A 14981-nucleotide genomic window follows, 5' to 3' on the forward strand; every position below is an offset into this window, starting at 1 on the left:
GCTGCCAGGTTAATGTTAAAATTAAGTGTTGTCTAAAAACACAAAGCCACTCGAGAACTTTAACAGGAAAAACATCTAAAACTAGAAAAATCTAAAAATCAAGAACTATGTGATAAAAGAACAAATAAAGAGTATGAATCGGGCCAAACATCCGATGCCCACTCTCAGTACCTGACAGTTCCGATCCTCAGTGCTAAGGACACATTTCAGTACCAGTCAGGGACAAAAAATTATTGATGTTTGATACCCAGCCCTGTGTAAGTGTACCTGTCGCGTTATCCAAGAGGATTAACAACTATGTAGCAACCTGGTTTGGTTCTCAAAGGGACAAGAGGGGTGTAAGTGGGTTTATCTCCAGGGCAATCAACTCCTCTTATCATTAATATTTCACTGAATTAAATCCTTAGCACTCAAACACCAATACTCAAGCGACCCATGTGACCTTACAGTTGCCCTTGACAGCAAAAGAAATGAAGACGTTCTCCAGAAAGTTGAAAGTTTTAGCAGTGTATCTCTAAAGGTAGAGAATTTTAGGGAGTACACACAGATATTGTGTATGAGAAATCATCACTATCATTGGAAATCATCCTAAGCAAACTGCTTGATTACTTTGATAGGTCAAATTTGAATGTCATTACATCTGGTGTTCCACAAGGAACAATCCTGGGTCCTGCATCATTCTCCAACTACATGTTTGCACTTTGTGACCTGATGCCTAATCAGTTATCTTCACATTAAGTATGAGCTTTTGGTGGACCTCTAAAAAATGAGAGATTCAAGTCCCTTCAAAAGCCTCATTGATGGCCTTTTACAGTAGCCAAATTTCCATAAGGTTGATAAAAACTTTCTCATTAATGTTATCCCTGCCCACAAAACTCAACTCAGCAACTAAACTCAATATATGAAGCCTTACTAAACCGAGTTTGACTCTGACACTCAATTTGTTTTATCAAGGATGTTCAGTCTTGCTTCTCTCCGATTAAAGGTGCAATAAGTAAGAATTGGCCACATATCGAATTTATATTCCAAACAAAATTGGGGGTTAGCAGTACTTACCACCCGCTAAGTACTGCTAACTGTAGCTGTCATTAGCTCAGTTAGCCTTGGAGCTAATAGTCCTAAGCTGACTCTGCCCAGACTGAGAGCTCTGAGCACCAGGGGAGCACTGGTGTTTACACTGTTCGCACAGCAACTTTGGACCGCTGGGAAGACGAGGTTTTCATGTTCGGGGTGGCAGGGACCCAGTGGCACCAAAACTAGAGCTGGGCAAGCAGGCAACAGAACTAGGCTCAGCAACCTCTCAATAAACGTGACTGGACCAGTACCGAGCACAGTCGCTGAGATCGGCAGTTTTACGGCAGGGAAAAAAAGACTTCAAGTATGATGAAGATATGGCGGGTTCAAGAGAGGCCTGAGAGGAGGGAGGGCGCCATCAGCTCAACGTTGTCAGTGCCTACCTCCAGAGGCTTGAGCTATACTATCGGGCTATCGCCTTTTGAGGCACAAAGTGGTATTACAAGACAGGACAGGCCGGGGCAAGCTGGTTAGCATGCTAACATCAGCAGATACAGATACACTGAACATGTCTTCATATTCTGTTGATAATTCTAGTTAATTTTTAAATTGTTTCACTTTTTTTTTTTTTTTTTTTTTTTTTTTACATATTGCACCTTTAAGTAAACTGTGTTTAAAGATGAAGGTGTCCAAGGTCTTGGATCCCTTCATCTGGTTGCATTTAGACAATTGTATGTATATTTTCGAACAGGAGTGAGGATCTTCACCAAGATCTCACTATGCTACTCCACTACTGGATGTCTTTTTTTATATTGAAAGATTCTACTGAGCTTTTCGAATGAAACTTCTAGTGTCTGTCTATGAAAAAAAAAACAAAAAAAAACTCCTTGAACAAAATTCTCAATTTGAGGTGGTTTAAAGTGGATTAAATGAATTGGTCTTTTTTCAACTTTCTTTAATGAATATGACTCGTCAGTTTGCAAACATAAATACATGTACACATTTTGACTTTTGGACTTTACAAGTCTCTGGAGTTATTGGAAAATGGATCAGACGAGTCGGATACAATCCTATGCAGCCACCACTGGAATCTAATGCTACAAATAGTATAACATTAGTATTATTATTGTAGCCTAATCTTTACTAACTGCGCAGAAATACCAGGTTTTAACAGAATGAACAAATGTGAAAAAAAGCTGATTTAGAGTTCAGTGTCAAAGTAATTACTGAAGCTTTGAACTATTCAGTACAGCCCTACAGATCTCAGCAGCTCTTTACTTTTTGTTTGTTTGGAAATTGATTTGAAATTTTTCATGACAACTTTTAAGGCACAGTGACTTCTGGCCCTGAACAGCACACTAAACTTCTTCCAGACCTGAGCTCAGTGCTGCTGTTTGGTTGTGAGGTCTTGGCAGCCAAGTGACTGCATCTAAATCTTTGCCATCACAGACACCAGGCCTGGGATCGCTCTGCTGCAAGAGCTCAGGCCAGCCTGATCAGTACCCTCAAAGCAAACTAGTGCACACAAAGAAATGTTCTTTTTACTGTACGTCCCACTTGTATTTCTGGTGTAAAATTTTAGGCCTCCTGTTTTTAACTTTGAGTCCCATTTACATGCCTGTTTCCTTTTCTTCCTTCAAAACTACTTAAAAATCAATTTGTAACAATTGTATGGAAAAATGTTATAAATAGTTTATTACCATTATTAACATTATGTATAATAGTATGCATATACACACTTTAAAAATAGCCAATGTAAACTTTTAAAGGTTTTCAAAAGTGTTCAGTGAGGGGAGTTTTCAGCTTTTTTTGGATTGAAGTCAGCAGAGACTCCTGCTGACACACAAACATCTTACATCTAAATTACTGTTCCACTTAGGTAAAACAAAATTTGTGTTAATTTCTGAACTTTTTCCTTTTCTCACAGCCAATCTGTGGGAGCTCCCAATGTTCCACCACAAACAAACAAAACAAAACAAAACAAAAAAAAAAAGCAGGATTTGGGGAAAGAAAAACTAAACAAAAGAGAGGGATTGGAGTCCTGTGGTCTTGGTGTTGGCGTCTGAATAATTCTGTGTACGTTCCTCCTCCCAGAGCAGTTCATAAATAAACAAGCAGAGTTAAGCATCTGCATCTGAAGCCTTGCCATCTCGTCACCTTAACTGCGGAAGCGTTCGGTCGGAGCTGGTTCTGGCCTCTGCTCAGGCCAGAGAAAAACAACAGATATAAACTATAATTAATAAATTTGCTGGATCAGTTTGAAGTCCACCAGGAAGGATTTCTTTGTACACCACGCTACAATGTCCTAGAGGAGTGAGAGGGGAAATGGGGACATTTTTGGAGTATTTCCCATACTGGGACAAGTCACAGACACTCCCTTGGTAACGTCTCCTCTGCCCCTCCTTCCTCTAATACAGTCTTCAGCTTAAGAGAGCTTGTCTGAGTATACACTCAGTATACACACAGCTCACAGGTTCTTGGTGTTTATGTGAGTCTTGTAATGCTTCGTCAGGTGGTCACTCCTCATGAAGCGTTTCTGACATTGGCTGCACTCAAAGCGTTTGTCTCCTGCAGGGGAAACAAAAAGCAAGTGTCAGGTTTATGTTTTTAATGTTTGGGGGGGATCTTCCTCATGGGCTGGGACCAACACATTCTTTCCTTACAAAAACTATAAATATTTATTAAAGCTTTACTTCATCATTACACTTGCAGAGAACTTCAAATTTAAATTTTACAAATTTCTGTAATTTAAATGATAAATAATTTCAAGCTAGTTCGTGCAAATACAAGCATATAAGAGAACTTCTACTCCTTTAGGTTCGATACTCTTCTCAGAGGAGTAGATGCTCAGATGTCTCAGCTACACTTTTTTCAGTGTGCAATCAAAAGCCTTGTTCACACTGAAAAGCACTAAAAGATCATTCTAAATTGATTTGGGTGTGTAAACTCTTGTACTTGCTCAACTTTGACTTCAACCTTCAGAGAAACTGATCATCTGTCAGGCTCTTATGAAAAAGTTGTTTTCCTTTATTCATATTGTGATATGTCTCAACATTGAAAGCATTCTTTGTAGTATGATGATTTCAGCCATGCTGTCAAGTTGTCAAATTCAGTTTTTGTTCTTTCAGTGTGAATTTCATAGTTTCATTTCATCATTTCCTGTTGGTTAAAGTGGTTAAAACTGCTACCACAATATGTAGCTTTTACCTCAGCCAGTCTTATTCATTAGGTAGCCATCTTTGCTTTAGGCTGAGTGTTATGAAACTCTACATGATATATGCCATTATGTGTGTGTGTGTTTACATATGTGCTTCATTGTCTCCAGCAGACAGACCTGTGTGCGTCCTGGCGTGTCGCTGCAGCTCGTCGCTGCGTGTGAAACGTTTCCCACAGAAAACCCAGTTGCAGACGAAGGGCCTTTCGCCAGTGTGCAGCCGGACGTGAGCTCTGAGCAGCGACGTTTTCCTGAACGTCTTCTCACAGCCGGGGACGTGGCAGATGTGCTTCCTTTTACCCACCTCCCCAGGCCTGCAGAGCGCACACAAACAAACAAACATGTGAGATATAGTGTTCACAGTAGAAGGGAGCTTTTGATACTAACAACTAACTGTATTCACGTTTTTTTTATGTCAACGCTAATAGCAGTATCTACTTATTAAATACTATTTCTTGACAAATTGTCTCACAGTTTCTAAGAGCAGGTAGCTCATTTAAAATTTCAGCAATGAATTTGAAAATCTGTCCATGACACAATATTCCAGTTGGGAATATTTCCCTTACAGCATTACGATTCTGAATCTGTTCTTGTGTCTTTATTGAATGTTGCACCCAGCTCAATAACCAGGGAAACTTGGCTAATATTGGCAGCTATTTGTCCGTGTCTTGACACTCTCACCTTTTGTCTGCGTCTTTACAGTTGGGGCAGGTGCAGGCCATACGTCGTTTCTTTTCTCCTGGCTGGCCGGGCAGCTCCAGGGTGAGGGTCTGGTCTACCTGGATGGTGGGCTGGCCCGGTGTTGCTGCAAGCTGGAGCCCTCCGCCCTGCATCGCCTGGACCGTTAGGTGCTGCTGGCCTGACAAACACAGATACAGACAAACTGTAAGAGACAAAGCAGAGCTCCTGCCAGGGTGGCCAAGTTTCTCTGAAAGTCTAATTAGACTACAAGCTCACTGCTATGAGTCAAAGTGGAGTGATGATTAATGGCAACATTAACATAATGCTGACATATGAGCAGAAGGAGTTTTATGAGTTGATTAAGAGTCTGCTGTTTCTTCCTTTTTAAAACTGTTGTTGATTTTTGTGCATAAATAAGACGACTAAAAGTCTCTTCAATCATTGAATCTCCGTGGTTGAGATTTTCTGCTGTCTTTTCCTTCTGGCAGGTCAATAATGGAATATTACTCTTTTTCAATATTTAATGAAATTGTATCCTGATTTTTTGGCCACGAAATGTGTCTAATTTAATTATTTCCAACACATGTTAATTAAGATTTATATTGATATCCTTCAAGAGAAACTTAAAACTAAATAAATGCTGGTGTTATATATAGTCAGAGTGTGCTCCTAGTTGTTAGAATTATTTCAGTTTATAATTATAATTTTAGTTATTTGTTTACATCATTGGATTTCCTTATTAACTTTGTGGTGTATCCTTATGTTGTTCTTGTTTTGTGATACATGTGTGACTGCTGCAATGCTGCCATTTCCCAATGGGATTAATTAAGTACTCCATGTGTGTATCTAAATCTATTTTCTATCAGTCACTTCATTACACTATCAAACTGTTTTTTGCCTTTTTCCAGAGAAAAATCAAGTAATTCTGTCCTCTGCGGTATAAAAACAATCTGTAACATGGCCTTGTACTTTGTGTAATTGCAATCCTGTGTCTCTCTTGTGGTAAACAGCCAACATCAACTCACCCCCTGCGTTGGTGATGGTGACAGGAACTCCCTGAACTTGGACCCCGTTGATGCTGATGGTCTGCACGGCCTGAGCTGCTGAGGAGAGCTGTGATGTATTCAATGCTATCATTCCCCCTGCAGGAGCAATTTTTGCCAGAGTCCGTTCCTTCCGTGCCCCCGCCAGCGTCCTCTTGGTGCCAGCCGGTGGTGAGGTGGTGGTGCTGGCGACCGAAGTGGTGGGACTCGTTGCCGTGGAGACCGAGTCCTGGAGCTGAATAGACTGCCAGTCACCCGAAGCTGTTTTGAAGAGGATCTGAGGAAGGAAAATGCCAAATGAATGTCTGAAGTTCTATTTAAACTGGACCACGCAGTGTGATTGGGGTTTGTGCTCATTTCCTGCATTCCCTTGAAGTTTTACATCACCGTCTGTTATCCTAAAAAAGGTCAATATTTTTTGCTCATTAAACGCTGACAAAAACTCAACATCCCTGTCTTTCACGAGATATACCAGAGTATTTAAATCTGGAGTCCGTGGTGACATTTATCATTGTCATGTGGTGATGCATTTTACATCAGTTAGCAGCAACTGGTCTGATGATGACTGATCGCTACAGCTGAAGGGGCAGCAACAATAAAGACGGAGTAAGCTACAGCAACCAGGAATATGTGGAGCCTCTGGCATCATAAGCACATGGACGGTGTTTGTGTAATTACTCGCACTACCTTAAGGGGGAGACAATAGTTCCTCATGGCATGTTAAAGTAGAAACAAGAATATGATGGGAAATGGAAAAGGAAAGTTCACCTTTTCATCTCCGTTGAGCTAAATGCTAGTAATTTTATTATTATTATCAAATCTTTATTTTACCATGTCCCACTGGGGTCACAATTTTTTTTTTTTTAATGTAGCCCAGACCAAGCCAGACGCATTACGGTGTTCATGCAACATGCTCATAGTGACAATGCTATCATGCTGATGCTAAGCCGGTATAATGTTTAACTTGTCCACCAGCATGGATAATTATCATTACAATGAATAAAAAACACAAATGCTAAGTGAGTTTAGATTCAATGTGTGTCTGAATGGATACCTGTGTTGGTGTCGGGTCTGACTGAGTGACTTGCAGACTCGAGGGGGCTGACTGTCTCTGTGGTACAGGTGGTAGCGTGGCAGAGGCGGCCTGCACCACCTTCAAGGCCTGCTGTGGGATCTGAACCACCTGAGACTCTGGTTTAGACTGGACCAGCTGGACTTGCTGCACCACAGCTGGCTGCCCAGGGCTCTGTACGATCAGTAGGTTGTTACCTGCCTGCAAAAACAGAGACACGAGAGGTTACGGTGGGGTGTTCAGGTATGAAGCTTTTAGCCAACACTCAAATCTGGACTGGTGTCACCATATATGTGTGGGAAGGGATTCAGTGTGTTGGGCTCAAGGCTGCTGATGTACAAGAGGTCTTTAGGATGCATTCAACCCTGTAATAGTTCCATTATAGGACCATTAATACTAGGCCACTATAACCCAAATTAATAAGACAACTTTCAAACAAACTAAATAAAGGCAAGACTGACATTATAACATATTGTCACCAATATGTACATCCTATATTCAGCTCTGTTTTGCTCTGCATTAGCCTCTGAGGAAAATATCCAGCTTTTTAGCAGCTAAATGCTCCATGATGTTCATTTTGCTGTTTTGTTCTGGGACAGCTCACAGTGGGTTTTTTTTCCAAAACAGCTGCCTACTCCAGCTGGAAACAATGCTGATGACAACAGTGAGAGTGAACCTAAACAACAAAGTTTGAGTTGCTGAGAAATGTAACTGCTCTGTAGGACTGAGAGAAACTGCAGCATCGGGCAATAATTTTCTGTGAGTTATTACAGGTGACACTTTTCATCTGTTTATCCCCTGCTAATATAAAAATATGTACAGGATGAGAGAAACTTTCAGTTCACTCCACAATGACACAGGACAGATCACACTCTAACCCCTAAATTACACCGAGCATGGCTGTGTTGGCTTCTGGTTACGATGAGGCTGCAGCATAAAGGACGGAACAATATCACATCAGTTGGAACATAATGCAGCCGTGCCCAATGAAAACTCTGGGTAAGTCAACTTGACTCTGGACATGAACTCAGAAACCTCATGTAGTTCAGTCCAAACATGTCAAGAATGTTTGACACAGCAATTGATGAATGAAGTGAAGTGTGGGCCAGTGAAATATCAAAAATATTAAAAGTGTGCATTCTGTTGATTGCAGCAGCAGCAAGATGTACCTGAATGATGTTGTCGCCAGCTTCTATCAGGATGGTCTCCATCTGCTCTGGGGGTGGGGACGCAGCCTGTGGAAGAGCAGGAGGAAGAGGCGGAGGCTGAGCAGCTAGAACCGCTTTCTTCTTCCTTCCTCGTCGTCCTTTTCCTGAAGTGAGAGGGGCAGCTGCCGTCTCTGTGATGATTTGAGTCCCACCGACCTCTCCGGTCGCCACATTAAGTGGCAGCGTGAGCCCACCAGGCAGCTGCACCATGTTTGCAGCAGAATTATTTAGCTTGCGCAATTTGGGGGAGGGCTTGATGGCTACGGTCTTCTGCGGCGTGACCGGAGCCGTGGCGGCCATGGGGGCCGGTACAGTCATGGGAGTGGTAATGATTGCCTGGTTGGTGCCTGGTATGAGCTGGATCTGGCCTCCCTGAGGCATCACCTGGATAGTTTGGGCACCCTGGATCTGTGGCACCATCTGGTACTGGATGTTGGCAGGGGCTGAGGTGTTGGTGCGAGCCGGGCTCTGCTGGATAGTGAGAACAATGGGACTGCCAGGGGTCGTGGAGCCCAGGCCAGGAGGAAGCTGAATCACATTGCCCTTGGCTGACAGGAAACCCAGGTTTTTGGGTGGAGCAGGGGCAATTGGAGCTGGCTTTATGGGGAGGAGCCTGCGAGGCTGAGGCTGCGCTGGAGGAGAGGTGACAGGAGCCTGAGCAGCAGGAGGGCCAATTTTACTACAGGTGGCAGCCAAGAGCGCCAGAGGAGAGGGTTGGGTGTCCTGCAGAGAGAAAAAGTCAAACACATCAGCTCAGATACAACACACACAGTGTGCAATAAAACCAGCGTGAGGAGACACAGTTAAAAAAGTTAAGATAAACAAATAGGTAAGACGTCAACTAAAAACTAGATTACTTTGTTACACATACTTCCAAAGGTCAAAACCGTACTTCCACGCTCAGATATTTAGTCTTATATCACAACAATTGGTTTTGTGAGTAATTTTGAGTAAGAGTAATTTTGTTATCAAGCTGCTTCACTATATCAAACCACTCTTTACATACAAAATACTTTCACAAAGAGAGGTTCATTCATTTCAAACAAGAGAACTGGTCGCTGAGTATGATCCTGGCACAAAAATGTTCCTTCAGTGTGAAGCCACTTGAATGCATTATGGGTTAATGGATATGATGATGTCACATGACAGAGCAACAGTGCAACCAGAGAGCAGACAGCAGCAGGACATGACATCTGGCTGTTACTCACTTGTGTGGAAGCAGTGGAAGGCTGAAGGTATTCACTGGGACTGACAGCAACAGTGGTGGCCATACTGTCCTGTTGTTCTGGAAAACACACAGACGCAGCAGAGTCAGATTCAGGCTGCCCGCAGCATCTATTTTCAGTGGTTAGGCTGTTCAAGGACATCACAGGACATTACAAAACAGACACAGATCTAAGGAAGACAAGTTCTGTAATGTCCTGCTGTAATCACCACACGATCATCAAACCTTAGTTACATAAATGAGGTTATTAATTACACTAATTAGTGTATTAAGTTTCAAACATCTACATGTCGACATATTTGTCAGAGTGTTAGCAGAACTCACATTAGTCACAGACAGGTTGCTTAAAAGAGGTGTTCTGTGTGATTTTAAGCTGCAGTTTCAGCTGTACTACAGTGCAACAATAACAATGAAAAATATAAGAGGAGTAACTAACCACCACTGTGATGGATAATCTACCATAAATACCTTTCTAGTTTTTGCAGGTTAATTTTCATACCATAACCAACATCTGTCAGGGAGGTAGAAAAAATAATTGACAATCTAAAAAGCAGGTTCTGGAAAAAAGTCAACTGTAAGGCAAAGCAGCACACACAAAGTCCTGTAAAAACACCAGTATGCTCCTTTAAAACAGCATTTACATCTGTCATACTGTATTTGAAATACAATAAACCTACCAGATCCTTTTTGGCTATATTAAGTACTACTTTGTGCACCAGGTAAATATTTTGACAGGATTTGTTTAATGTAATGATAATCTAGATAATGATCCCACTGTTTACTCTCAAGGCCAACAAATTGTGCTGTTAACATTTTCAAGACAGCGCAGAGTTTTGATCCCCTGCAAAAGCTTGTTTGAAGTACCTGACACATTCTTCACAAAACATCTAGCAAGGTGGTTTTCATGTAGTTAGCTACAGACCATGACAGCTGTTACGTTTGGACCTTGAAAAGTACAAGCACAAATATATTTGACAAACAAACATCAAGTTCCTGGCAATGATGTTACTGAAGCAAAGAAATACACTACTGGACTGTAGTCAAAAACATTACACGGGGAAAAGAGAAAATTTATTGAGCTTATTATATTTATGTTAAGACAGCCAGCATAAGTACACTTAGGGCAGGCTGCCCAATAGTTTAAGAGCAGGGTAAATCTTGAGTACCAGGCAATGCTGCCTAATGGCCAAAATCAGCTGGGGCTGTTATTGTCAAACAGAATTGCTCCGGGTAAAGTGGTCCACTCATGATTTGCACTGTGCAACCCACTGGTCATTACTGCCTGAAATGCAATACAGTCTCTACACAAAATACAATCACAGGGTTATAAAAATATAAGCCCTGAAATCACTTCAAGTGCAAAAGGCAGACAAGCAGCCTGTGTCTGTTGTTGCCTCCTCCTTTTCATTTGTGGTTTCATGCACCAGTAGTGCTTGTGGGGTATTTCAGGCTTTCGCAGCTGTGAGCATTCATGAATGTGTAAAATAAACTGAAACATGAATATTTGCAGTATTTGAGTATATTAGTTGAGCTCAAGGCATGTCAGCGGGCAAGCACTTGAAATACAACAGCAGCCAACACATAACCACATGACAGCCACAGAGTACTCTTCTGGCAACCGGCAATAGTAGTGAGAAGTGCACAGGCTGCTAAGAAAGGACTGATTCATTGCAGATCTACTCTAACTGCAAGAGATGCTGATACCATCCATGCACTGATGAGCATTACAGTAACGCAGTCTACGCCTCCTAGGTATCCCCACTACATTTGAGTCACACTACAAGCATTCTTTTTTAAAGATAAATGCTTTGCAATGTACAAAAAGAAAAAAAAAAGCCCACAACATAGTTTAACAACACTTTGTATGTTGTGAAGTAGCCTTAAGGCTGCCTTGACAATTGGCTGCAGGATGAAAAATGGTTTAGCTTCGTTTTGCACATCACAATGAGTGTTATTTAGTATGAAAATGTTAAGTAATAGAAAGCAACATGAGTATAGACAGCAAAGATATAACTGATGATGATACATTCAAATCTTGGCTCACTCTGTAAAAACTGTGCAAAGTCATGTCACTCCAAGTCATCACCTTTTTCTGGATTAGGAAATTGAGGTGACTTGGGAAACAACCTAAAACCTTTTTATCTACCTTTATATTTTTATAACAGTAATGCATGAAATCCATAAAGTGGGACTTCATTGCAACCGCAGTCAAATGCAAATCATCCAAAAGACAAAAGTTGTTAGTTGTTATGAGAAAGCTGTCTAAAATACAAGACTCTCACCTACAATATTAACTACCCAATTCTGCACCCTACTCTGTCAAGACTGAACTTTACACAGAAGATAAACTCAACTTCTGTGTTGTGACTGCTGGAGAGCAAAGCGCACAGGAACACTTTCCACTGTTGGTGCTGTTTGCCTGCATAATGTGAAAGTATTATAAATTCAGCTGTGGGTCATAAACTTCATTGTCAAACCCCAAAAAAATTTCACACGAGGATATTCCATCTTGCTGAGCCACTAATCTTTCTTGGCTAAGAAACCTTTTTGGATGTATCAACGTGGATGGGTGATTACTGAGCTGCTGCACTAAGTAGATGGCTTCACAACAATGAACACTGCTTTTGCAATTTTACAACCACCATTTCTGAGAGTGTGTCTTTAAGCCCTGCCAGTAATACTCACAGAAAAAAAACTGTGCGGCCTCAAAATAGCCCCGCCGTCAAACACATAGTGTTGGTTTGGTTTGCTGCGGACAACCAGCTAACGTTAGCGAACTAGCTAACTAGTAATAGCGACTAACCGGAGCAGGGTGAAGTGGCTAGCCGCTAGCTTAAGCTGATTTGGTCCGTGTGCAGCTTAGTTACAACAAAGCGAACCAAGCTGGGACTATTACCTGCGCAGTCTAAATAACTCTATTTTATTGTGTGAAGGATGGGTGGGGGAATTGCAAGGCCAGATTTGGAAACAAGTAAAGGACCCGCTACATAGCCTACACTAGCATATTTTGGCTAGCTGACGCGTAGCTAGCAAGTCAAACTCTCTTTGATAACGTTAGGAAAAAGGCAGCCCTTTTCCGGAAGTGCATTGCTTATTTTGATTCACACAACTGCCCGAATCCCCCTAAAAATACTTATTCGTACCACATTATGTCCAGTGCTTTTCTGCTCAATAAAAATACAATGTTTTACGAAGTAGAATGTAATATAAACATCAATGTTTTAATTCCTACCCACCGCTCATGACGACATTCGCTCTCCGCGAGCCTTGAAGACCGAGCCCATGGAGGAATCCGCCCGCGCTGCTGCACCAATCCACGGACAATGGACCGTTGAACGACGGCCTAGCTGACCAATTAGCTTGAGGTGTCTGTATGATTGATATTCAATTAAGCCACTCATAGCGTGATATTTTTGTACGTCAGTCGATGGATGACAGATCAACCAATGAAATGTCGAGATTGTGCTCGGTAGGGGCGTTTCCGAAGGCTACACCTCGAACAAGCTAGGGTCCTATAACAGCAAGAATACGATTTCACTGACGTCCCCAACGACCAATGTGAGTATCGAGGGGCAGTTCGGTCAAAATAAGAATGACAACCGTGTTGATCAATGAGCTGTAAGTCGCTGTTGTGTGACCTGTTTAAATTGTACCATGCTTCATTATGACAAGCAGACCGTTCTGTGGGTTGACACAGACTGTACTAAGCCAGTGTAAACGGATTATAAGTTTATTTTAAAGCTGTGGCTGTGGACATGATACACTATATTTCTTATGGATTACTTCTCAATGACTGTATTAAGATAGACACACCTGGCTGTTCTTATAAAGGTTTATTTCACACTAGTGACACCTTCAAACATGTATGGTTTGCAAGATATTGAATCCTGAAACAGGTTGTAGTTTGACCCTAAAATGTTTTTTAACCTTGTATTTATCACTATGCATGTGTGATAACTGCCGGTCCAAAAGTGGACTTGGCAGTTTAGTGAAAACAAATGCTCTAACGATACAGCCTTACTGATTATTATACTGTATAATATACTGATGTGAAAAGTGATTCTCATAATGAAAGCATCAACCTTTTAACATCTAAACTAACTCCATTGGTTTTAATGGTCCACAGATTCACAGTGGTGGAAGAAGTACTCAGATCCTTCAGCAGTAAGTACCAATACCACAATGTAAAAATACTCTATTACAAGTAAAAGTGCTGCATTTAAAATCCTACTTAAGTAAAAGTATCAGCAAATGTATAAACAAAAAGTATTCGTTCTGCAGAAACTGTCCCCTGTGACTGATAGACTGATACATCATATTAGTTTCACTGTTACTGATGCGTAAGTAGCTGTCGTAATTGGTCAACATGAGGCTAGTTTGATAGTAACAACTTTATGTACTGTTTGTTTAGTCCAGTGGTTTCCACCTTAGGACTCCCTCTAAAGGGTCACAAGATAAATCTGAGGGGGAGGAAAGAAGGAAAGAAACCTGAATTGTGCCACACAAATTTATATATTTGTTTTTGTATTTAGTCAATTTATAAACCAAAGAAAAGGCCTTTTGTTGTCCTTTTTTGCATAGATTAGTCAAACTTACTCTGGTCACTTGGACTCAGACCACATTTAAACACTGAATACTCGCTAATTGTCTGTTTGGTTTGGTGTTTGACCAAAACCCAAAGAGAAAGGCTGACATGACCCCAGCTTTTCCACTGCAGGCCTTTCTTTCATGGCTGTTAGTCTGATCCGGTATGCGCATCCGCTAAACTGGCCTGAAGCACTTTCGAACAACATGTAGATAACGATGAGCTGTCCCTCTTTCTCATTGTATCACTCCCTGCGACTCCTTTTACATCCACAATGCATGTGGCCCTTTTCATAAAGGCTTTTCCCAAAGAGCGCACTTGACCTTATTCACATCCAGTCGTCTCTGTTTCTCCCGAGTCCATCCTCTCCCTGCATCACTGCAAGGGGTTTTTAAAGTGCTTGGGAAACGAGAGTCCTGCTTTTAGCTAAAGCACTGTCTCCCTCTCTAGCTCAAGAGTGCTGTAGATGGCGGTGGAGGATGCAGATACTGTCTATCACCTTCTCCCCAGGCACCTCTGTGGAGAGCCTCAGAGAGAAAGAGCTGCATAATTTAACTGGGATATCTCACTTTTTTCACTTAACAGGCTTCATAAGAGAGCCAAAGCATTAGCAGGACAGTTTTAGGCCCTTTTCAAACATTTCAAAGTGAATAGCTGATGTTAAAAAATTAAACACTTTCTATGCCGTGACACCTCCACCACAAACTGGGAAGCATCTTTACAGTGTTAACTGCCATAGCTGCATTCATAATGTCGTACATCCATCTCCATGCTGACCGCTAAATAGTCTGTTGCATTCATTTGCTTTTGCCTGAAAAGTAAACCTGAAGCAGACTATAGGTAAAATGGTTGATCAATTAATTGATTGAGTCGACTGACAGAAAATTAATCAGCTACAAGTCTGCTAATCAATTTATCATTTAAGTCATTTTCTTCAAA

At 41.5% G+C, this 14981-nt stretch overlaps 1 protein-coding gene across 5 annotated transcripts; it reads right to left on the reverse strand.

Annotated features, from left to right (window-relative positions):
* Nucleotides 1-1659: 1659 nt before the first annotated feature.
* Nucleotides 1660-12735, reverse strand: sp2 (sp2 transcription factor). 5 transcript variants are annotated; one of them, XM_070975104.1, is made up of 8 exons: nucleotides 12694-12735; nucleotides 9441-9517; nucleotides 8194-8955; nucleotides 7007-7225; nucleotides 5935-6229; nucleotides 4910-5087; nucleotides 4349-4542; nucleotides 1660-3582 (listed from the first exon to the last, which is right to left on the reverse strand). In XM_070975104.1, exons 1-8 carry the CDS (start codon nucleotides 12698-12700, stop codon nucleotides 3482-3484), a joined length of 1833 nt encoding a protein of 610 aa, XP_070831205.1. In that variant the 5' UTR covers nucleotides 12701-12735; the 3' UTR covers nucleotides 1660-3481. The 5 variants fall into 5 exon arrangements, with proteins under 5 accessions (XP_070831205.1, XP_070831214.1, XP_070831223.1 ...); XM_070975113.1 differs by having other exon boundaries at nucleotides 12601-12706; XM_070975122.1 differs by lacking the exon at nucleotides 12694-12735 and adding an exon at nucleotides 12354-12577.
* Between the last annotated feature and the right edge of the window lie 2246 nt (nucleotides 12736-14981).

The sequence above is a fragment of the Chaetodon trifascialis genome, chromosome 2 (genome assembly GCF_039877785.1).
Source record: "Chaetodon trifascialis isolate fChaTrf1 chromosome 2, fChaTrf1.hap1, whole genome shotgun sequence".
NCBI classification, from domain to species: domain Eukaryota; kingdom Metazoa; phylum Chordata; class Actinopteri; order Chaetodontiformes; family Chaetodontidae; genus Chaetodon; species Chaetodon trifascialis.

Coding starts and splice junctions, on each gene's coding strand:
- sp2 (XM_070975095.1), bottom strand. CDS start 9,599: ATGTCCTTGAACAGCCTAACCACTGAAAATAGATGCTGCGGGCAGCCT. Junction 6,230..7,006: donor CAGACCCGACACCAACACAG/GTATCCATTCAG, acceptor TTCCTTCCTCAG/ATCCTCTTCAAAACAGCTTC. Junction 3,583..4,348: donor ACACGCCAGGACGCACACAG/GTCTGTCTGCTG, acceptor TTTCCCCTGCAG/GAGACAAACGCTTTGAGTGC.